The sequence below is a fragment of the Dasypus novemcinctus genome, chromosome 21, assembly GCF_030445035.2.
Source record: "Dasypus novemcinctus isolate mDasNov1 chromosome 21, mDasNov1.1.hap2, whole genome shotgun sequence".
NCBI classification, from domain to species: Eukaryota; Metazoa; Chordata; class Mammalia; order Cingulata; family Dasypodidae; genus Dasypus; species Dasypus novemcinctus.
This window is the reverse complement of record NC_080693.1, coordinates 17,577,186-17,601,141: the sequence shown is the minus strand read 5'-3', so window position 1 is coordinate 17,601,141 and position 23,956 is coordinate 17,577,186. Positions and strand designations below refer to the sequence as shown.

Genomic DNA, 23,956 nt, shown 5'->3' with positions numbered 1-23,956 from the left:
GATCCTGCCACATGTGTATTCCAAAATCCATTTCATACTTGATTTAGGATTGCAGGTTCAAATACACAACATAGTTACCTCAAGAACCGCACCAATATATCCCCTGGTATTTTCTCAACCTTATAAGATTAGGTTAGATACTTTAGATTAAATAAAAACATGTGTATAGTGCTGTATCAACTTCTTTGACTGGATGGAGTAGCTGAATATAAGTAAAACAGTAAGCACTTAATAAAGGTTTCCTAAGAACGGAAAAGATTTAGATACAGATATTTCTCTAAAAACTGATACACATCTTGATGGATCTTCTTGTAATCTGTGTTTCCTTGGGCAACACTCAATAACCTGAGGTTTAGTTTTGTCATCTATAAACAGTGATCGCATATCACAGGTTTGTTGTGAGGGTTAAATGAGATTATACATGTCAAAGGGCTTTGTAAACAGTAGAGTTTTATACAAATATAAAGTTAGGCACCTTCAAAGCTATCACTCCAATAAAGACTCATTGAATTAAACACATCATCTCATAAAAATTTTTAACAATGTATAAATACATTCACAAAATAATCTGATTAAAAGACTTGAACAAAATTTACAGTACCTACAACAGAATTTACAGATCCTTATAAGAGTTTGTAGATAGGTTTAGTTTAGTTACATATATTGTTTTAAGAAATACCATAAATACAAATGTATGATTTACAATATCCCCATAATAGAAAAAGATTCACAAAATAAAATGTCTTTTAGGCATTCATTATGCCAAATATTTAACCTATTATTCTCACTACGACATAAGAATAATACTCTTTCATTGGTAAAAGATATATCTCATTAGGCCAAGGACCACTGGGGAACATCCAGGAAGTTCCAAAGAAAAATGTGGCTATCCTTTCCACATAATAAATAGAACAGCAGCAATCTCTAGATATTGCTTAAATATAAACTATGAAGATTCTGCTTATTAACTGGGTCTTAAGTACATGACCTTTACAAATAAAATTTAAAAATTAGTTTTTTACTTGCCTGTGTACGTCTAAGATAAGATGTTTTACCACGGAGTATGAAGTATGTTGTAAAATTAACTTTCTTACTCTTACCATGGAAAGAAAACTTTCTTCTCAAAATAATCTACAGAAATAATATGTGAACATATACAGCTCTGAGATAGACAAGAACATCTAGAAAATTTAGAAATCAAAATGCAAAGGTCTACATTACCCATGTGTGTGAATGCAAATGCTTTCATTAATTTGGGATACATGGAGATTATGAGACTATATGGAGAGACATATGGAAATTACAAGACTATTTCATGGTAAGTATATCATGAAATAAATTATGACAATGTTTCTAGTGACACCATACCTTCAAGCCTTAAGTGCTAGAAAGAAAAACAAACCTGATATGAAAACTATTTTTCCTTTTTTTTAAATAAACTTTTTCAATGGAGAAACAAACTCAACCCTCCTCTGCAAGATGCACTAAGCTCTAAATGTTTCAGCATCAAGAATCTCTTCAGTTGTTCCCCAATGTAACAGAACACATAAGCTTTGTTCTCTCTTCAGGAAGTCTGATCATTTTCCAAGTTCTGCAAAAGAAAAAATCTCCTTAATATTAAAGTTACTGCACTTTACACACCATGGATTCTAAAGCACTGGGCCTAGGAAACTGCCATATTCGTAAGCAGATCTAACTACTAAATTGCCTTACATTCAATGGCCCAATTACATTAAAAGAGGACATGCTGGAGAAGTACATCCATGGGTACCAGTCTCCCCCCAGATGTCCAGGATGTTCCATTTCTGCAGAGCATCTCCAGGTGTCCTGCAAGTCCACTAACCCTACCCAGGTCTCACTTTATCTGTATTCAATGTCCCTTCCCCTGCAAAAGCACTGAAAATCCTGAGGAAAAAACTATTATGCAGCACAAATGACAATTGCCATGGGGAGGACCACACGGGAGAGGTTTACGGGGACCATGCAAAACACATGCAGGATGAGTCATGTCCCTGAAGGAGAACTCATTTTCTCTCTCTCTCATCTTTATAAAAAAAAACAGTACAGTAAAATGGAAAGTACTATGAATTTAGAGTGCGGAGAGCTGGGATCAAGCCTTGGCTTTGCACCATTTATTAGATGTATATTCTTGAACAGGGGTTCTTAGCGAGGGGTCCATAACCTTGAATTTAAATTTAAAAAAACAAAAAACGTTACTCTTGTGGGATCATGTTTGTGTGGATGTGATATATTTATTAAATAATACGCAGTATGGTGTGGACTTAGTAAGTGGTTTTCACCTGACTGGCAAAAGGATCCCTGGAATAAAACAGGTTAAGAACCCCTGGTCTTGAAGTCACACTCTCTCCCTGCCTTCGTTATCTAAAGGGTAATCCCGGAACCCGCAGGGCAGTATCACTGGGGAACTTCTCAGAAACGCAAATTAGGAGATTCCTGCCCCAAGCGAGGGAATGAGACACTCTGAGGGTGGGGCCTAGGACACAGGGCTTTAGCCCTCCAGGGAATTCTGATGTGCTTTTAAACTTGAGAACCACTGTCCCCCACAGGGCCACCTGCAGCACCTACTGCCCTACACAAGTGTGAGGTGCTGCTCAGATGAAGACCTCACCAATTTTCCCAAGAGATTTAACCAATATGCTATTTACCCATGAAGACTGCTCAACCCACTGAAAGCCCTAATTTAAACCCTCCTGTTGGGTCCTCAAATCTTTTATGTTCGGAGGAGGAAGGAACCTCTGTGTACTTTAAAAATAATCTTCCTTTAATGATATGGTCTTATGTTTCAACATTTTCTATCTATAAAAACCCAAGACCATACAATAAACATCTTCACAACTGTTCATTTGAGCTATCATAATTCAATGAAAGCATATGAACTTAAATATTTTAAAAAGTAATTATTGATGAGAGTTCATCCCTCATAGTTTCAAAATAATTTCAGACAATAACAATACATTTTTGGAATATTTTAAAGCCTCCAAAGAGTAACTAGAACAACTTCATCATCACCTCATATTTAAATAAACATGTTCCTAAAACATTTCTGTTGAAAAGTTAGTTCATAAAAATCAAACTCTACAAGTGAGAAATCACTGCAACTGTCACTGACCTCATGAGAATGACCCTTCCACCCAGAAAAGGCTTACTTGTCTTAAAAACTGCTTCCCAAGGTAGGAGGTAGCCATGCTGGTGAGGGTCTTCCTGCTGCCCACTTTGCACCTGATGTAGCCGTACAGGTTGGCCCCCTGGAGCACCACGCCCATGATAACCACTGCCTGGGAAAAGGGAACAGACCTATGGTTACTGGCGTAAAGTGGACTGACCTTTTTCTTTGCCATGAAATGAATTAAGGCGATGTGTCATGGAAAGAGAAAGAAAAGGAAGCTTTCCAGTCAAGACCCTGTCACCTGCCCGCAGAAACCTATCCAATGCATGCTCTGCACAAGACACTGAGACACTCATGCCACAAATATTTAGTGAGCACATGATAGGTTTTAGTCTTCCATGCCAATTCTGATGCCTGTTCAAGTTTGAGAACCACAGAATGAGAAGAAAAAGTAGCTGACAGAGCTAAGGTAATGCAAATGCCTTCACTGACCACCCATCCAAAGTAGCCACTGGTCTCTCCCTAGCCCTCTCCTTCCGAGTATCCTGTGTGTCGTTATCTTTTCTAACACCTCCCATGATCTTATTTATTGTCTGTCCTCCACTAGAACGTAAGCTCTATCCGAAGAGGTACCCTTTTATCTTCCCCGATCTTATCCCCAGCTCTTAGAATAGTGCTGGCATATGGTGGACTTTAAAATATACTCCCTCAATGAATATATACAAAAGAAAAATACAAGACATTAAAGCAATTAGATAGCTGATGAGAACAGATAAAAATGATACAACACAGAGATAACTAGTACCATGGAATTAGGAAAGCCAAAAAAGAAAAAGGAAAAAAGAACATAAATAAATGTAAAGACTTAAGAGGACAATTTTCCGGATTCAAAGCAAAGGCTGAATCTGTATATTGGAAGGGAAAACAAGTTCCATAAAAATTGATTTAGAAACATACCCTGGTTATGATATTAATACTTAAAGAATAAAAAAAATCATTCACTTTAACTTACAAAAGTAAGCCTGGCCTTAGATTTCTCCACAACATTTAATACAAGAAAACAATGAAATAATGCCTCTAAAGCACTGAGGGAAAGATACTGTGGCCCAAGAATATTATCCCAGCCAAGTCATCATTCAAGTATAAAGTCAACAGGCTCATGTTCTTAAACATGAATAAGAGCCAAAGAACCAAGAAAGTTCTTTTTGAAAATAAAAATCACCCAACAATGAAATTTAGTCAACCAAAAGGTAAAAGGAGAAGGTATATGATACAAGGATTAGGGATAAGCAGTGAATGGATGTCCTTAAACAAATCCAGGACAAACAACCAATAAGAAATATTGTTTCAAAAGGGCTTCTAAACCTTAACAACACAAAATGACATTGGAACAAACAAAATTCAGACAAAAAAAAAAAACACCTCAGGGAAAAGAAAGAAAAGAGGAGGGAATGTGTTCATTCCCTTCCCTTTCTAAGCAGAGCCTGTAACATTTAGTACGTTACTTAAAGTTATAAAGGAAACCACTAAAGGAACTAAAATAAGAATATAATCCACAAAAATCCAGAGGCAGAAGTAAGGAGGACAAGTGAGATTGAAGCATATCAGAGTTAGTTTTCCCATCGCTCAGATCAAGGAATCTGTAGACACTGAATGATGTTTCTAATTTATAAGAGAATATGACATAAACATATAAAGTGATAACGATAACTAGAACTGAAAATAAGACAATTAAACTTCCAAATCCCAAAAAGAAAAGTATGTGTGTATGCAAATAAACACAAAGAGAATTTATATATTAAAAACAGGAACAAGTAACTATTGAAAAAATATTCATACCTAAAGTCAAAATATATCCAATCTCTATCAATACATGTTAAGTGGGATAAACTCATCTACTAAATGAACAAGACTCAAAAGTGTGGGTCGACAGACTGTATTTGCCAAAGATGGCAGCAATAACATCTCCTGTTCCAAGTGCTCTCTGAGAACTTCTTACGCGCCCACCAAGAGGTAGAGCCTAATTCCCATTCCCTGGAATGCGGGTGGCAGCAGAAGTGACGCTGTAACCTACGGCTTGGTTGCAGAGGCAATTTGGCTTGGGAGAGGAACACCCCTGACTGGCACGCTGAGCCGCCATGTAAACAGTCCAGCTGCTCTGACTGAGGAAGCCCAAACCAGCCCATGTGGAGAGACCACAGAGGAAGGCCAGGGACGCCAGGAGCAGACCCCTTGCCAGCACCTAGGTCCCAGCTAGCTGATTGAGCACTCAAGCCAGAACCTCCCAGCCAAGGTGTGAGAGATACAGTGATGGCAGTTTTTTAAACCACTAAGTTTTGGGGTGATTTGTTATGCAGCAACAGATAAATGGAACAGGTTACCAGGTAACAGTTTCAGAAAAGGTCACTGTATTACTTCCAAGCTAAGTTAAACATGTTAGTTTGGAGTTGACCAAGTATCCCTACCAATAAGGTAACCATGTGTCAAATGTGGTAGCCTCAGTACAAGGTGGGCTAAATAAAAATTCTGTTAGGCACTAATATCCTGGAAAATTGGTTTTAACAGGACTCTACTATCCAGTACTATCCAGTAATGTACAGTTGGGAAACAGAATTTGGAAAACACATGAGGAAATTGCCTACTAAGATAGGTCCCTAATTTCAAGGGAAGAGGTGACTGCACACCTCAGAAGTTCTCCATTGATACTTACCAACCACTTCACTCTGAAAGAGAAGAGAGCACTGAAGGCAAAGATCACCCACAGCACTGGACAGGTAATAAGTCCTAACCAAAAGATCCTCGATTCAGCCTCTGAAACAGTTTTATTCTCTTGAGAGGATGCCTAGAAAAGAGCATGAATTCAATGGTCACATTGTGATAATTATCAATAAAAAGATAAACATTTTTAATGAAAAACGTATTTCATGCAAATTCAAATACATCAATACATACAATCCAAGACCTGAGTTAGAGTCCAAAAACAAGTTAGTGACTCTTACCACTATTATAATAGGAACTAGGTTTAATATACTTTGTTTTAACTTTAGAATTTTCCATTGTGAGGGCAGAAGGGACATTTTATCATGACCCAAGACAGTTAAATATGGTCTTTGACAGGCTTCTATTCAATTCTTCCTGCTCTGCTCTGTTTATTCAAAAGAAAGTTTTGGATAATATCTTATTGGGTAAGGACCAAGGAAATCAAGGCTACAGTCATCCTAAAGACTGAAAGGTCAAGTCAGGATCTAGAAAAAGAAATGGAATCAAAGGATTCTAGATAATGACCAAAGCAACTTAACAATACTCAGGTATTTACTAGGTAGATTTTACAGTCAAAAGCAGGGGTTCTTAACAAGGGGTCTGTGAACTTGAGTTGAAATTCAAAAAATATTACTCTTATGGGGACGTGTTGAAGGTATGAGGTATTTATTAAGTTATAAATAGTATAGTGTGGACTTAGTAAGGGGTCTGTGGTTTTCACCTGATGGCAAAGGGGTCCATGGAATTAAAAAGGTTAAGAACCCCTAATCTAAAGGAATATGGATTCTTGGAGGACAAGGTTGCTTTCTGAGAAGACCCCTCCAAGGAGAAGATAAGTAATCTAATGGGTACTGTCTCCAGGCATTTTGTTGTCTGCATCCCAGAATGATCTCCATAGGGAAACTGAATGAATTCAGTGTTCGCTACTGAGCAGGCTAACTCAAAACAGGCAAGTGTGTCCCCGGTTCTTGAAGGCACAAGCTTAAAGAACAGATTGCTCCTGATCAATTCTGATTTTCTATCCAGTTGCAATTCTTCTCTTTCTTTATCCTGACAAGAGTGGAAGAGGACCATGGAAGCAAGGAAAGAACAGGATATTAGAAGTGGTTATTACTTGAACAGAAAGGAACCAATGGAGATACCAGACAATGCAACACAAGCAAAGGACCACCAGAAAGAGGCCTCACGGCAGCATCTGATAGGCAGCTTAGCATACCATAAACTGACCCCACATCCTCTTCTCAGAGGGATTCTGCCATGCATATGGTTTGTTTCTGATGTGAACTAGAGAGAAAACTATACTAAGTTTCAGAAGCCCATGTGGCTTAGTGCTGATGTGCCAAGTAATTTGCAGTAGTACTTTTTATCTTGAGTACTTCATCCTTATATATTCAGCCATAATCTACACATAATTTACCAAATGACAGTTTTACAAAAAGGAACAAATGGATTACCTTCCTGGACTCGAACACCCAATGGCTCTTTCCATCTTCATCAATATGATTCCACCAACGCAGGCCAACCATTAGTCTACCTGTGATGTTCTGGTAAAGATTAATACAGATACAAACAATTCAAAAATATTATTTAAAGATCTACCGTAAGTCCATATCTACACCTTTACTTCTGTAATGTCCAGTGAATAAAAAGCAAAAGACTAAACAGAAAGCCAAGGGCAGAACAAGGAGTAGAGGTGACAGGTAAGTAAGAAATCTATCCATGAACACTACCCTTCTCTTTTCCCTCTTAGCACTTGTCTTTTTTACCATTCTCTAATTTGTTCCTAAGCCCCTTGCTTTGTGGCTACCGTAACCTATCTTTCCCCATATATTTTAACTGTACCTACATTTATTTTATAACTATATATCTGTAAAAATGGCTTTAGGCACTGGCCTTCATTCCCTACCTTGAAAGTACCAAGTTCTTTTCCTGCTTACTGATGTAACAATTATGATAGGTCTCCTAAAGTTTCATATATTTGTTCAAGAAATATTTATCAAGCACCTCTGATCTGCTGGCACTGTGCTGGTAATAAAATGGTGAGTAACAGACACCATCCCTGACCTCACGAAGCTTCAAGAGTTGTGGGGGAGAGAAGCAATAAAATATAATAATACACAAATATACCCTTACCAACTGTGAGACGTGCTGCCAGGAAAAAGGGAGGCTTTGAGAGTGTAACAGAGAAAGCAATCTAGTTTGAATGTCAAAGAACAACTTCCTAAGTATTCAATGTCTGGAATGAAATCTAAAAGATGAACAGGAATTGATAATGCAGGGAGGGGGGTTTAACTTGGGGTCAACAAATACATTGAAGGGTTCTGTGAATTTGGATGGGAAAAAAATTCTATCTTAATTTTCATTAACCTCGAACTAAAATTTGGCATATCTTTTGTTTGTTTAAGGTATCAGGGCTGGGGATTGAATCTGGAACCTCTTTTGTGGGAAGCTGGTGCTCAACCACTGAGCTACATCAGCTCCTACAAGTTGGTTTTTTCTTTTGTTCATTTGTTGCCTGTATTTTGTTTTTAGGAGATACTGGGATCAAACCTGGGACCTCAAACACAGGAAGCAGGGGCTCAACTGCTTGAGCTACATCTGCTCCCCAATTTGGCAGATCTTTTATTTATGAATGTAGGCAACAAACCGTAGCAGAATTACTGTGCCTTTGTCACCAACAGAAACCACAGGTATTTTTCATTTTGTACTGCACATGTTAAAATATCTCACAATATTGTCTATACTCATCACTGCTTTGAAAGCAGTTATTAAGACCTGCCATAAATAATGTATTAATAAATAATTTCATACTACTATATCAAAATTTGTCTTTCTAAGTATTTTATATTTCAATATAAGAACAAATGATACTGCTTAGGAAAATATAGAAAGGAGCTTTCAAGACCAAAAAGACCATTACCTTGCAGAAATGCTAACATTTAAAAGCCAACTAAAGGAGAAGGGCTGTCAAGGAATAGCAGAAACAGCCAGAATTTTGCCTATTTTATTGGCATTTTAAAAATATAGTTCTTAGGATATTTACTTTCAAACTCCTCCATTTTCCAATTTTTCAAATGTTTGCTTTCTGCCTTTATCTTTATTAGTTTATTTTCCTAATATCCCCCAGTTTATTTCTTTGGAGTTTTTTGGACCTTTTTAGTCCATTATTTCCATTCTTTATCTAATAATAAAAGCTTTTAGTTTATGATTTTCCCTCTGAATTCAGCTTTACACACAACCCAAAAGTTTGACTGTAGGTGTTCACTGTCATTAAGGGCCAAAAATCTATATAGTTTTTGTTTCCTTTTTAAACCAAAATATTCAAGAAGCTGTTTTTTGTGTTTTTGTTTTTAACTTCTAAAAGAGGTCATTTCTGAGAACCAGTTTTTAGTCATCTTTCATTTTGTTGCATTGGATTAGAAAATGTAGTTACTTTGGCAATTTATTTGGTTTTTCTTCATAGCGGCATGTAACCATTTTTTGTAAATGTTCCTTAGGCATTGAAAAAGAGGGTTCAAAAGTACAAAGTTCCAAACACAGCTATTCAGTTGAGCTTATCAAATATTTCATTTAGATTCTTTATGATCTTACATATTTTTTGCTGCTTTGGTCTGTCAAAGGTAGGTTTGTGAAAGACTCCCTTCATGACAAGGTTTCTTCCCTCTTCTAGTTCTAATACCTTTTCACTATGCATAGTTTGAGGCCATATTAGTCTGTGAATGACCCTCACTGTGATTTTCACATTTACAAAAAATGGTCTTTTTTGTTCCATTTAAATGTTTTCTTACCCTGATTTCTACTTTTGTCTGATATTAATATTATAATGACAACTTTCTTTTGGCTTGAATAGGCCTGTTACATCTTTGACTTCTTTTATTTTTCCTAATGTTGCTATTTGTTAGTTTTCTTTTTGAACTTTCATTCTTGATCTAATCTTAGAATTCTTATCTTTAAAAAGGGAGTTGAATCAAATATTTACTATGTAACTAATTTGTTACTTCTGTCATCTTGTTTTATGCTTTGTGATATTTAAACTTCCTTGACACTGGCTTTGTCTTCCTTCTTTTGCTACATGAACTATGCTTTCAGTTGCTCCTATCTTCTTCAATGTTGTGGAAGAAACACAACGTGTTTCAAATTTTACTAATAGTTACCATTAAATTTTCAAAACCATTGTTTAACCTTTGTTACTCTATTTGTCAGAGTAAGGAATAACAAAAAAAACCCCTTATATATAAGATATAATAATAATATTTAAATGTATTTTTATCTTTCTTTCTGACAACTCCATTGAGATTTATAATTATTATAACACATCTCTACTCTAACCAGTTTCAGAACCCTTCCTAGACCTTTCCTCAAGACCAATTAATAATTTTCCCATTCTTGATTTCTTAATTTTGTTGCATCTCAGGTGGTTGGATTATATCTATAAGTAATTCTACCAAGGATAAGTGGGTGGCATTATATAAGCCCTTGTTTAAAAAGAAAGACAGCTTATCAGAAAATAAACTTTGGGGCCATAATTTTCCAAACCCTAAACCCATAAGGGTTTAATTTTAAGAGTTTGGAAATGAACAGGAACAAGCAACTGCAGGCCTTTGAACTGACTGTGGGAACAAAGGGGTAACAAGAACTGGTTAAAGGTCAGGTTCTATTTGGCAAAACAGCACTTTCATGAAAAGCAAAAAGAAACACTCATCAAAACAAAACCTGACACTAGGGCACAGTAAATATAAGAACAACAAGCAACAGAAGAAATTCAAAGAGAAACCAGCCAAAGAAGAAAGTACAAAAGAAAACCCTAAAGAAAGTAAGCCTCTGAAATCCTCCTTAAAGGCACACCACAATTCTCGGCATAATGTGGCCTACGGAAACTGGTCACCATCAAGCCAGCCACTTCTGATATGTTTAAGAATTAAAATATCTAAAAATGGCTGGGTTGCTGGATCTGAACAAACCTGTAATTAATCTTACTGGACTTTGAATCAATATACATATCCCTGAAATTACAAAATTAACCCTGGCCTTTGTTTTCTGCCTTTGATCTTTTCCCCCAAGATTTTACCAAATTTTTCAAATATGCAGAAAGGTGAACACCCATGTATTCACCACCTAGATTCTACATGCAATATTTTATTATACTTTACCACCTATGTCTCTCTCCATCCATCCATCCATGCCTCTCTTTACCCATCACTGCCTCTGAGTTTCAAACCATTTCTTATACTCCTTTCCACCCCTGAGAGCAGGGTTTCTCAACCTTGGCACTGCTGACATTTTGGCCTGGATAATTCTTCATTGTGGGGGACTGTCCTGTGCACTGTCCCTGGCCTCCAATCAGGAGTACCAACCTCCAGCTGTGATAACCAAAAATGTCTTTAGACATTGATATGTTCCCTGGGCAGCAAAACTGCTACTAGTTGAGAGCCACTGCTCTAGAGCAGATACCCACAGGAGGTTTGCAAATGGTGGGCAATCCCTAAGCATCTGTGGACAAACTATACTGAAGCCTTATCTAGAAACTGTATACCTCTACCTGGCAGCGGCCCTAAAACAAAAGCAGTTGTATGGTAGGGTGTGTGGCCACTAGTCACATTCTAAATTAATTAAGTAACTTATTTATTTATTGTTAAAGACAATGTAGGTTGATACACAGCATGGACAACTCAGTAGTAGTAGAAACTACATGCAATCTGATATACCTAGCATTTTAACGTGGATGTGGCCTGAGTTAAGAAAAGGATACATTAACACCAATCCAACATGCTTAAGTGTCATAGCCTTTACTGTTCGTAAACATTCAATCTCATATTAAATATGATTTTAAAACAAAAACAATCAAACCTACCTTCACTGCCCAAAAGTCACATGACAACAACAAGATAATTGTCACCATACAGGCAATAAAGCTGTTGCTGAACAATTCACAGAGAAGATAGACTACGATTGCACTGACTCGAAAGAATAAATGAAAAAATGATGCCACTGGGTGTCTGAAAACCAAAACATAACAAAAGAAATGCATTACATTTTACAATACAGATACTAACTAATGTTGACAGATGAAAAATGTTTCAGCTAGGGCATAATCATGCAGAGTTTTGCTAAAAACATAACAAAACAGATGACTTGAGGAAGAAGCAACCTGTCTACCTCCCTTTGTTCATAAGTTCCATTATTTAATGAGGCCCTGCCATCACAGAAAAAAAAACCTATGTAAACAAGACTCTAATACCTCAGTGAATATAAAATTTCACAAAATAAATAAGAAGCTTTATCAAGCTTGGAAGAAATAAATAAGGAAACTATATCCTTAGGATTTGAATCCTAAGATGTGGGAGGAGTTGGCAGGTGGGGAGTGAGGTATATGGGAACCTCTTATATTTTTTAATGTAACATTTTGTGAACTATGTATCTTTGAAAAAAAGACAATTAAAAAATTTCATTTCCAAAAAAAAAAAAAAATCATGCCAAAAGAATTCCTAGGCACTTAGAAACCTGACTTCAAGCATTAGGAAATTACCACTAGGCAGTTCCGTGTGTGTTTACTTTTTTCTTAAGCTGATTGAGATATGATTCACATACCATAAAATTTACCCATAAAAAGGGTAAAATTTAATGGTTTCTATTAATAGTGTATTGAAAATTATACAACTGCTGACACAATTTTAAAACATATTCATTACCCCAAAAGGAAACCCTTTAGCAGACATTCCTCATTGCTCCCCAGTGGTTCCAGGTCTAGGCAACCATATATTTACTTTCTATCTCTATAGATTTGCTAGTCTAAACTTTTCATATAAGTAGAATCATACACCATGTGTGGTCTTTTGTGACTGACATCTTTCGCTTAGCATGTTTCCAGAGTTCACATACAATTTTAATTTATTTCATTAGATGAGTATCTACAGAGAGAACTAAATTTGGAACAGACAACATCAACAGGTTTAGCTTGACATTTTCATGTTATTTTATACAAAAGACAAAATTCTGAAATTTGAACAATGACTCAGAACATAATGTCATTACAACTACCTAAAGAAATGGTACATTTTTGGTCAATAGTAGCCAGCACAAACTTAGCTGTATCATAGGTGTTCGAATAACTGGAATTGCTGATATGGAAAATCAGTACTGACTGAAATTCCATACACCAGATATACCCAAGGAATATCTAAAATGTCATCTTTGTCTCCGAATAAAGACCAACGAGCGATGCACAATATCCACAGGCACATTGCAACCCCTCTGCCTTGATTTTCACCCTCTGTTGCCCTCCAGACACAACAGCACTGGACACTAACACAACTCATGTAACTTATCCTTGTACCTGATTTTGGATTTTCTGGGCCTATTCGCAGTCTCCTCTTCAGCATCAAACAGTGAAACATCTTCAATGTCATCATTACTGTCCTAATAGGAAAATTAAATATCCATGAGGCAAAACGTAACTTAACATTTGCCTGCCTACTACATGCAAGGGAGCATGCTAGTCAAATGGAAGATTAAGACAGTCACAGCCATCAGGAATTCACAGCCTAGGGAAAGGGCATGCTCGGTTCCTTCACACACACACACCCCAGACACACACGCACACCTGCTGCAATCATCTGGAACACACCTCCCTCCCAAGGTAATCTGTATCTGCTGTCTCCAATCCCACCCCTGAGCCCTATGAGAAAACCCCTGAGGGGTGCAGAGGATGCTCCTGCAAACTTCAATATCTATTCTCAGCTGCCATCTCGCAACTCACAGAGAAAAACGGGATTACACAGGGGATAAACTCGATGTTTCTGACTCCCCAGCAAAATCACCGGAGTGCATCCTATTTCCATGACCCTATCTCATAACTCTTTCTCTTCTTAGCCATGGCAAATCCAACTACTTGGGCTCAGAATTCCTTCTTTTCCTGCCTCCTCAGGGCCTTGTTCCAGCAATTTTCCCTTTATTTACTCTGTGGGAACTTCAAGTCTTTCTACTGGATGTTTTAAAACAGACCTGATCCTGAATCTTCCCTTCCAGGGACCAGTAAAACCAGGCTCTTAAGAATGGTTCAGGCCTCCATTCACTGCAATTTGCCTCCAGCCTTAACCACAGCAATGAATCTGTTCCTTATACCTCAGTGATGGCCATTTACCTACTTTCATCTCTAGTCTCAACTCCCTTCTCTGCATGTCTTTCCTCCATGTTACTCACAGAGTAATCTTCTTAACGTGAAGACACACTGTCTCCCCTGCTCAAATTTTTCAATGGCTCCCCTACAGGTACAGAATCAAATTTAACTCCTTCATATACAGCATAGATTTCAGGATCTGGTCCTGCTTACTGATGTTCTGATACTCCCTTGCACTTGACACTTCACTCTGTGTTCTCTAAAAACACTAAGGTCTCTCCATCCTTCTACCTTTCACATGTTTTTCTCCACCCAGGAAGCTTTCCCTTCCCTATCCCCCAACTTAGCTTACCATCAGACAAACACCAAATTACCCTTCAAATTTCACAGCACTCAAACAGATCTCTAGTTGAATAACTCTCTCAGGTGTTCTTAAAGTCCAGTCTGACCTCTTACCCCCATATGGACTCTAAACTACTGGAAGGCAAAGACTGCCCTTGCACTGGAATAATTCCTAGCATTTAACAAGAGCACCTGGCCAAGTGGTACAATATTTTGTTGAAGGCATGAATGACTAAACAAAGGAAGCAATTACCTATAATGCTTGGCAGCCTGTAATCAGTGCTAGGAGAATGAAGTACAAATGCGAGCACAGGGAAGGAAGAAAATCATTTCTTCCAGAGGGCTGTGGAGAAGTTTGCTTACTCTGGTCCCTCAATGAAGTATATTTTCAAAGGCACAGAAGTAGGAAAACAAAAATTATGCATAAGTAGTGGCTAAATAAGTATATGGACCGGCCAATGTACAAGCACACATAGTAAGTGAAAGGTGGGAGGAGTAGAAGCTAAGGCTAGAAAAGTAAAATAGACTATTTTAACAGAAACAGAGATCAGAAAAAGGGTTTTAAAGACACTACATTGCTGGCTGTGAAGATAGAGGAAGAGGCCACCAACCCAGGAATGCAGGTGGCCTCTAGAAGCTGGACAAGGCATGGAAATAGATTCTAGAAGCTCCAAAAGAAACAACAGCCAATACCTTGATTTTAGCTCCATAACCTCATTTCTGACTTCTGACCTTCAGAACTGTAAGATAAGTTTGTTGTTTTAACCACTACTGCCTTCCTTAATTCATTAAGTATGCCAATCTTGTGCCCCACAGGGTCCTTTGAATTTGGGATTAATTCTACTTACAACTCTCTTTTTTACCCTGACCTTAAAAAGACTGGCATCTTCTCAGTCACTCAATAAATACTGAGTGCTTACTATGTACCAGGCACTGTGGTACAGCCAGAAACAGTTCTGCACTTAGTGTTGAATTAACTGGGGGTGGATGAGGTCAGGAGTTTGGCTTTGGAAACATAAGTTTAAGACACAGGTATAAAAACTTCAAAACATGTTTTTGTTGTTTTGTTTTTTAAGTAAAGAGTAAACAAAGGGTTCTGAGCAGAGGACTGATATATTTTGATTTGTTCAAAAGGAAAATTCTGGCTACTGCATCACAAATCTGGGAGGTGAAGGCGGAGAGGCACAGGTACAAGCTGGGAGACTGGTTAGAACGCTACTCCAATAACAGAGCCAAAAAAATACAGGCTTGGTCCAGGGTGGTGGCACTGGAGGTGGTGGCAAGCAGTTAGATTCTGGATATATTTTAAGGGAGAGCTGACAGGATTTGCTGATAGAAGGAAGGTGGGAATCAGAGCAAAGAAATCAAGAATGATTCTAAAGTTTTTATTGGGAACAGCTAAAAGGATGAGGATGACAAAGACAGAACTCTGGGCACTCCAACATTCAGAGGTCAGAAAGATGAGAGGAAATGTGCAGCAGGGACTAAAAAGGAACTACCAAAGAGTGGGACGTGAACTGGAAGAAGGTGGTGTCCTGCAAGCCAAGTAAAGAAAGCATTTCTGGGAGGAGGACCAGCATTAGCTGTGCCAAATGCTGCTCATAAGTAAGATAAAAACAGAATAGTGACCACTGTATTGTCAGCTATTATCAGTGCTCTAAAGAACAGCTGTAGTAAGGCAAGGTGGAGAGGGGGAAAGTCTGAGTGGAATGGACACGAGAGAGAAAAGAAGAATTAAGAGACAAGTCTTTCAAGGACTTTTGTATTTTGGGGAACAAAGAATGGGGTGATATCTGAAAGAGGATGTGGAGTTGAGTTTTTATTTTTTAGGATGGGAGAAATTAAAACATGTTTATAGGATATTGTGAACAAGCTGCTAAGGTGGAGGGATAATGATACAAGAGAGAAAAGCGGGAACGACTGAAGCCATGTCTGATTAGACAAGAGGGGATGGAAACCAGTGCAGAAAGAGAGGAGCCAGGCTAGGAAAGTACAGATAGATCAATTATAGTAAAAGGAAAAAGGCAATGGAGACAAGAGTTTATGGGCAAAGATGCAGATAGGAGACATGTGAAAATTCTATTCTGATGGCTTCCATTTTGTCTTTAAAAAAAAAAAAAAAGCAAAGGCATCAACTGAAAGAATAAGGGAAGAAATGGGAGGTCTGAGGGGAGAGAAGCTTTAATAGTGGCCTAAGAAAGTGGGAAAGTGGACAATGGAAGTGTAGTAATGATTGCCTGGCAGCACCAAGAGCTCAAGTCGGTTACCGCACAAAATGAAAGCTGGAACAGTCAGCTTGGTTGCCTGTTGTTCTTCAGCCTCATTCAGTCAGGGTGCAGATGCATAGCACTGAATTTAACCATAATTGCATTTTCTCCACTCAAGCTTTACCTTCTCAGAATGGTCTTTTCTGACCATAAATCCTAAAATTTTCCTATTCCCAAGACTTCAGATATCATTATCTGAAAATATCTTTAGTTATGCAATTTATTATGTCTCTCCTTCACCCCGTGGACACACCCTCATGCCCAAACTACCCCCTAACCCCTAACTCAGGGCAAGAAAAAAGCATCTGCATTGTTCACAGCTGTATGCCCAGGACCCAGAACACTGCAGGACCAACAGTACTACCTCAGCACATTATTTGTGAAATTAAGGGGGTGGGGGAAGATTTAAAATAATGCAACTGAAAATGCACTATAAACTAAATATTTTTTAAAACATGAAAAGATTTAATTGCTCTCATTAATATCTAGACGTAAACCTGTAAGGCATAATTGACTCTAAGGACACAAATGATAACCAAGGTGGACCATCAGTGTTACAATTTAGTAATGGAAAACTACAAGGCAAGGTTCTGACGGTGTCTTCTACAAGACCTCAGCGCGTCCCCAGAGTTTAGGCTAGGTGGGACCCGAGACCTGCCCGTCGTCCACGCCCCCTCCACAAATGGCTAAGGAAACACACCCGCGACTTCACGCAACAGAGTTCCCGCAGCCCAGCACTGGCTCCGACCCTGAGCGCCGCGTTTGTTTACAATGCGCTTCTACACATGCAGAAGCTACCAGCAAAAAACCGCCCCTCCACGGCCCGGCTCGTCCACACTCGCTGCACTCGCCAGGTGCGAGAAGCCTTGGAGTGCCGCGCCCGGACCACTGCCTAGGCCCTCCCTGTTGCCCCTGGAGCTCAGGCGGTGGGCGCGGTCCCAACGGCCCCGGGACGCACGGCCCGCTCGCCCATAGAGCCTGCAGCGCGGACCCCGTCCTACCCGCTTCAGCCTCTGCCGCCCTCTCCCGCGCCCACGGCCCTCACCTGCGGCAACATGGCGGCCCTGCGCCAATCCCACTTCCGGAAGAGCACGTCTGCCCGGCAACCGCCGGGTCCCCGAGGTGGAACGGATGTGGCCACCTCACCGAAGGCCTGGAGGGGCCAAAGTTCATTCCACATCCTCCCCCACTTCCGCTTCAAGGCGCCACGTGGGAGGCGCAATTCCGGGGGCGGGGCAGGCGCATGGGCGGGGCGGTCCTGGGGCGGGGCCGTCGGGGGCGGGGCCGTCGGGGCGGGGCCACTCGGGAGGCGGGGAATAGCTCTGACCTTGGGGGAACGGTCCTGGCTGTAGCCTGTGCGTTCTGTCTGCTCTGGGGGTGGGGAAGCTTCGCGGTTTGTTTAGAAGACTTCCCCAGCCTCCGAGTCAAACTGTAAAGCTGTCCCACGCCAGCGTCGGTGCCCTGAGTGCGGGGGTGGAGCTTTATGATTCCATAGTTTTGTTCGATGTTTTACCACGATACGTATTCTTTTGTCCTTTAATTTTTAGAAGCAATAGAAAAAATAAATCTGCCCTCCCGAAGGGGTAAAAAACCATCAAGAAGGACAAGAGGATTCCAGAGTAAACGATGGAAAATAACTTCGAGACACCAGGGAACAGTAAAGAATAGATGTGGAGACCGGGAGCTCTGGAGTTTGAGAACTGCCACTTGACTAGGCTGTAACTAACCTCCACGTACTCCTCCCTCCTCAAACTTGAAGTGGCAATGACAGTGATACCTACTAAATGATCGCTTTCGGCCTCTTGGCTAAGATCAAGTGTAGTATTTGTTCTTATCAGTATCATCCCGGACAAGTAGGTGGCAGGCGTTCCCCTGCCGCCCAGGGTGTGCTCCTGCCGGATGAAAGACCTGAAATAAGAGAGCGCTTAAATTTTTGAAACTGTGATAAAATTCCATCTTCCGGCCCACTTCAGACTGCTTGCTGTTGAAGCTCACGGATGTGTTCCCTGAACATCTATTGTTACCACGTTTCCTTTATTGAACGGATTCTTTCCAGTACAATCACGATTTTTACGTGGCTATTTATCAGTGCTATTTTAAACTTACTATCCTAAGGATGAAGGGGAAACAAAACGTTCTTCAGAGGCGAGAGGGCTTGGAAAAGCCATTGCATTCCCTGCAATTGGAGGTGACAAATGAGCTGCAGCTCCACCTGCCCGCGCCATGTTTTCTGAAGCTCATTTTGATCGTGGTTTCTCGTGTGCGTGTGGCTTTTGTTTTGGTTTTGGTGTGGGTTTTTTTTTGCATTCTATTTGAATTCATTACCATCCTTTAAAAAACGAGCGTATTTCACAGAAAAAAAAAATCTGAATTTTTGACTTTTCATGAAGAAGCAAAGCATCTGGCAAGGCTGCCGCACTTTGTAGGAGCACTCACGTTTGGAGGAGGCTGAGCTCTCCCACGGGTAATGGCCGAAGAGGTGGGCTTCCCCCTGCTAAGTTACCCACCCGCTTCCTGACACCACTCCTCTGAAGGTTTAAATAGAAACCTCAATACACTCAATATTAGTGACCCTCTTTGTAGAGAGGACAAATATGTTTAATTCTCTTCCATAGGAGTTAGCCCTGAAAAGGGAAAAAACAAACAAACAAAAACCACAAAATGTTCTCAAATACAATACAGTAACTCCATTGAGTCCTTCTTCTGTTAGATAACTGAACTCGCTGAGCTTCACCAATGTTCCAGAAATACCGGGGAACTCTAAATCATTATTCTGATATAATTCTGTCACTTTCTCTGTTGGAACAAAATGATAGAGTTGATGAGTGGTATCTAATTTCCAATGATTGCCTACCCCTCTCCCCATCGATGAAATCGGCCTTCAGGCAGTACAGACACAGTCTTTCCCAGACTCCCTCTGTTTCCTCACTTTGATATTACCAATTCCTTGGCTCCTAGGAAGATAACTCAGAGTTCCCATATTAATTGCCAGGGAACAGTCCAAAACAAAACCCAGAAGGCCAAACACCAACACCCACTTGGTTTTGTTTATTGTTAGACACCGTAATTTCCCAAGGCTGGTTCAGATAAATATATTTTGTCCAAGTTCAGGGGCCGCCGTCTTCCCTTGCTTCATGAAATTATCTATAGGCAGGCCTTTGATCTTCCGGAGCCATGCAGCTCTGCTGGCTTTTTCTGGATCGGGATCTCTGGTGGACTCTCTGGCCTGATATTCCTTCATCTTGGCCTCCGCGTACTCTTTCTCCTCACTGACAGTCAACAGCATGAACCCAGCGTTCATTCTAAAGGGATTGAGTGCCGACTTCGTGCAGAAGTGAGGCCGTTCTTTCTTGGGCGACAGGATCTTCGCACCCACTCTTGGAGTGAGCATACGGTTGGGTTTGATGACCTGCATGCTGGTCAACTGGCGGAGACTGCATGCTCCTCCTTCAGTTGAACTGGCCCCACCATCTTCACCCTTCAGGCTGCCAGAAACCCTGGAGCGGATAATCATGGGCTGGGGGATGGTGGACTGGACTCTGGGACTTTGCAAAGAATTCTTTAAGTTGGGCTGCAGTTTTTGGACTTCCAGAGGGATGCTGGTCTGTTTCACATCGACTGGGAGGTTGCTGAGCCTCAACTGGTCAACGGCGGGCTGGACCGATGTTCCTTTGAAACTCAGGACTTTCCTTGGATAGGAGATTGAAGGTCCCCAGGCATCAATGACTTGGGTACGGGGCCTGTAGGGATAGGCAAATGCCCCCGAGTTGTGGGCTTGCTGCAGGGCATTGACGGTCAGGAGGAACTGGTCAGGTGACATCCGGACTTGCCAGGATTTCTTTGGGCGAGAAAGCAATTCTCTAGGAGTTCCCCGTTGTTTGTATTTTTGTACTATTCCCACATCATCTGCTTTATCAAAAGAAGATAAAAACAAGTCAGTGTTCTATGACAAAGACTAAGTGATTATATATAAAATTTAACCCCATTCTAACTACCATGTAAACGGAGGTCTTTTTGGCCCAACAGATATGCTATCATGTGGGCAACCTTCCCCCATTGATACCAGAAATGGGTCTACACATATAACAAAGCAGGCTTTTAACATGTGCATCTATGAGTGTGTATTTGCCTCTAGATACACATATTTTGAAGGGAACATGTACTACCCCAATGTTCCATTCATTTTTGAAACTTCCCCTTGGGTAGGATACCTCATTTATGAATTACACAAAATATGTCTTGTAAATTTATAGCAACATGCCTATTCTTTAAAATAAAAATTGTATTGCAAAGTTTCATCTCTGCCTTATTAATCAAAATTGATTCCTTGGATGTTTCCCCAAATCAAACCTGCCTTCAAAGAATATGTCATCCCTGGGTACATGTCAAATATCGCACATAACCAAAAGGAAGTTCCTGAAAACAATTTCCAAAATGTTTTGAACAAGAGCAGTAGCTTCAAAAGCCATCAAAGAAAACAAGACATTCATTTAGACCCCTCAGAAGGGAGTTTATGACATTATAGTAAAGATCTACAAGGTGTCTGAGCTCATTAAATTAACCAATATGTCTTCACAGGTGATTAAACCTACTATATCTCTCCAATTTGGATCTTTCGGTCCCTACAATACCTCACAGATATACTGAAAGCATTATTCCCACCTTACAAAAAGAGCAACTGAATCATGAAAAATAAAAGTATTTGCCTCGTCTGACCTAGGATTAAAAGTCTTTAAAAAAAGAAAAATCTATACAGGGAATGGATGTAGCTCAAGTGGTTGAGCACCTGCTTCCCATGTATGAGGTCTCAGGTTTGATCCCGGGTACCTCCGAAACAAACAAACAACAAAGTCTATGAACCAGAGAGCGCCGTCCCCCCCACAGTAGCTTTGAACAACCAATAAGAACTGACCCAAACATCTTTCTCAAAGCATCAGAAAACAGTGAAAGGACAGCAGTAACAGGGCAAGCAGTGAATCAAGGAAAAAGGCTACTTATAAGTAATCCTGTGGTACCCTGGCTAGTCCTCCCCCCCCCCCCCAAATGCACCCCTGCCAGCACTCGCAGTGCAGATCCCTGAGCCCAGCCCCGGGAGCAGAGTAACCCTCTTGCACAGACTGGGAGCCTGGATGTTTGGTCCCATCTGTCCTGGGGTGGCACGAGGGTATTGGAGGGTGGGGCGCAGATATGGGTGTTTAGAGTTCTCCATACGGGGTTTGTATTGTTTTTATAGCTGGCCTGTAAGTTTGAAAGTATTTGAAAATAAAAAGTTTATGATTTTTTTAAAAGTCTATACCTCAAACTATACAAATCTATAACCAGCAAATTAAATTCAACAGTATGTTAAGTATATAATTTTCCTTGACAGAATGAGTTTGATCCCCTGAATGTGTGTGTGCAGGCAAACTAGCATGGAATAAAACTTTGATTTTTTCCTGATCTTTGCTTTATTTGTTTACTAAATAATATTTTATCAAAATATATCAAATTGAATATAATTAAGATGTCAAAGTTTTCCCACTCCGTTGATATGGCTGTGAGGAAGCTCTCATACCCTGTTGGTGGAAGAATAAATTGATAGAACTGTTAAAGTACAACCCTAGCAATATCTTTCAAGGTTTTAAATACACTTATCCTTCAGCTCAGCAATTCCACTCCTAGAAATTTACCCTACAGGTATACCTGTATAGGTATACAGATATAAGGTATTCTATAAACAATTATGTCCATTATTAGTATAGGTCTCATAAAATAATTATTTGCCCTCATTTTGAAGCCAATCTCTGCAGAGCATCCCATTCAAAGATATCTAGTATGTATATTAGCCACATATATTTGAAAGACATTAGAAATTTCTCCTGAAGACTCTCAAAGAACAACCCTATCCCTAATATCCTGAAATTCTTAAAATTCCCGTCTCCCAAGAGATAACAATCAGCAAGATAGCAAGCAGCTGAGGAAGAAGCTCCTAGAGTCAGCTCATGCTAAGGACAGTTAGTAATCACCCAGAGCTATCTAAGGCACATGTTTGGGGACTCCAAGAGACCAGAAGAGCATCCTGCCACATCCTTGAAGGAATGGAAGGAGGAGACTGCCCATCTGCAGAGAAGACTCGTAAGTGGAGCGTTCCACACCCCGGAGGCCAGTGCCCATCCTCCACTGGCGGCAAAAGTTGCTTCGGGAGCTATTCCATGGCTGGAATTGAGAGCGCCACTTCCCAAAAACTGGGGAGGAAGAGACGCTGGGCACCAAATTCAGCTACCAATTAGTAAATTTGATGGGCTACAGTATAATCCTAAAAACTGCTTAAGTTTGAATCCGTCCAAGTCGGAAAGAGGCCAGGAGCCGCCATCTTAACTCCACGCCTGGCACAAGGGGGAGCGGGGCAGACTGAAACCCCCAGTGCTGGCAGGGACGGGCTTCTTTCCATCCAGCTCAGATTGCAGCTCTAGCCTAGGCCCCAATGCCACCTCCAGCAGGGAGAAGTTGGCGGGCCCTGTGCCAGCCTCTCCGGGTAATTGGAGGTATATTCGGCAGACACAGTCTGCCACACACTGGGGCATCTGTGGTCATTTTGGACCTGGACTGCATAGACTGCTGCCCTCACCTACAGCTCCATCCCTACCCCAAGCAGGGGAGAAAGGGGCGTGAAGCTTCATCACTCTTTCAGGGCAACTACAGTTTAGGCCCACACGACTTGGATTATTACACATGGCTGTGGCTCTGTCCCTACCCCTAGCAAAGGAGAAAGGTGGGAGAAGCTTCATAGGTCCCTGGGGCAAAGCGGGCAGCTTGAGCCTCCACAGCTTATAGCACCAACTACATCCTTGGCTCCTACTACACAAATTGCAAGTGAGAAAGGGCAAGAGAGCCCTAAGCTACAGAGAGAAACTATACCCAGAATAAACACATTTAGTAGGCCAGATGCCAAGACACCAACGAAAAAATTACAATTCACACCAAGAAACAGGAAGATATGGCCCAGGTAAAGGAACAAGACAAGCCTCCAGATAACATAAAGGAATTGAGACAACTAATCATAGGTGTTCAAACAAATCTCCTTGATAAATTTAATGAGATGGCTGAAGAGATTAAGCTTATTAAGAAGACATTGAATGAGCACAAAGAAGAATTTGAAAGCATACACAGAAAAATAGCAGATCTTACAGGATGAAAGAGCAATAAATGAAATTTTAAAAATCCTGTAAGATCTGCTATTTGAGGAGGAAGAAGAAAGGATTGATGAGCTTGAAGAAATGGCTTCCGAAAGTGAACATACAAAAGAACAGATGAAGAGAATGGAAAAATTGAACAAGTTCTCAGGGAACTAAATGACAGCAAGAG

General features: G+C 40.3%; 2 protein-coding genes and 1 pseudogene across 6 annotated transcripts in view; 1 reads left to right on the top strand and 2 right to left on the bottom strand.

Moving 5' to 3' along the window:
- Positions 1-433: 433 nt before the first annotated feature.
- TVP23C (trans-golgi network vesicle protein 23 homolog C) lies at positions 434-17,818 on the bottom strand. Its single transcript, XM_058283453.2, has 7 exons — positions 17,658-17,818; positions 13,221-13,303; positions 11,739-11,883; positions 7,342-7,431; positions 5,838-5,969; positions 3,168-3,296; positions 434-1,591 (listed from the first exon to the last, which is right to left on the bottom strand). Exons 1-7 carry the CDS (start codon positions 17,790-17,792, stop codon positions 1,565-1,567), a joined length of 741 nt encoding a protein of 246 aa, XP_058139436.1. The 5' UTR covers positions 17,793-17,818; the 3' UTR covers positions 434-1,564.
- Positions 17,819-18,399: 581 nt separating this feature from the next.
- On the top strand, positions 18,400-18,568 carry LOC111766700 (U2 spliceosomal RNA; annotated as a pseudogene).
- Positions 18,569-19,176: 608 nt separating this feature from the next.
- Positions 19,177-23,956, bottom strand: part of FBXW10B (F-box and WD repeat domain containing 10B) — a 49,754-nt gene continuing 44,974 nt past the window's right edge. For 3 of the 5 annotated variants that reach the window (XM_004469012.4, XM_004469014.5, XM_071210310.1), the window contains one exon: positions 19,177-20,521. In XM_004469012.4, coding sequence (XP_004469069.1) covers positions 19,695-20,521 — 827 coding nt within the window. In that variant the 3' untranslated portion in view covers positions 19,177-19,694. The remainder of the gene's footprint in view (positions 20,522-23,956) is intronic. The other 2 variants (XM_058283450.1, XM_058283451.2) reach the window with 1 other exon arrangement.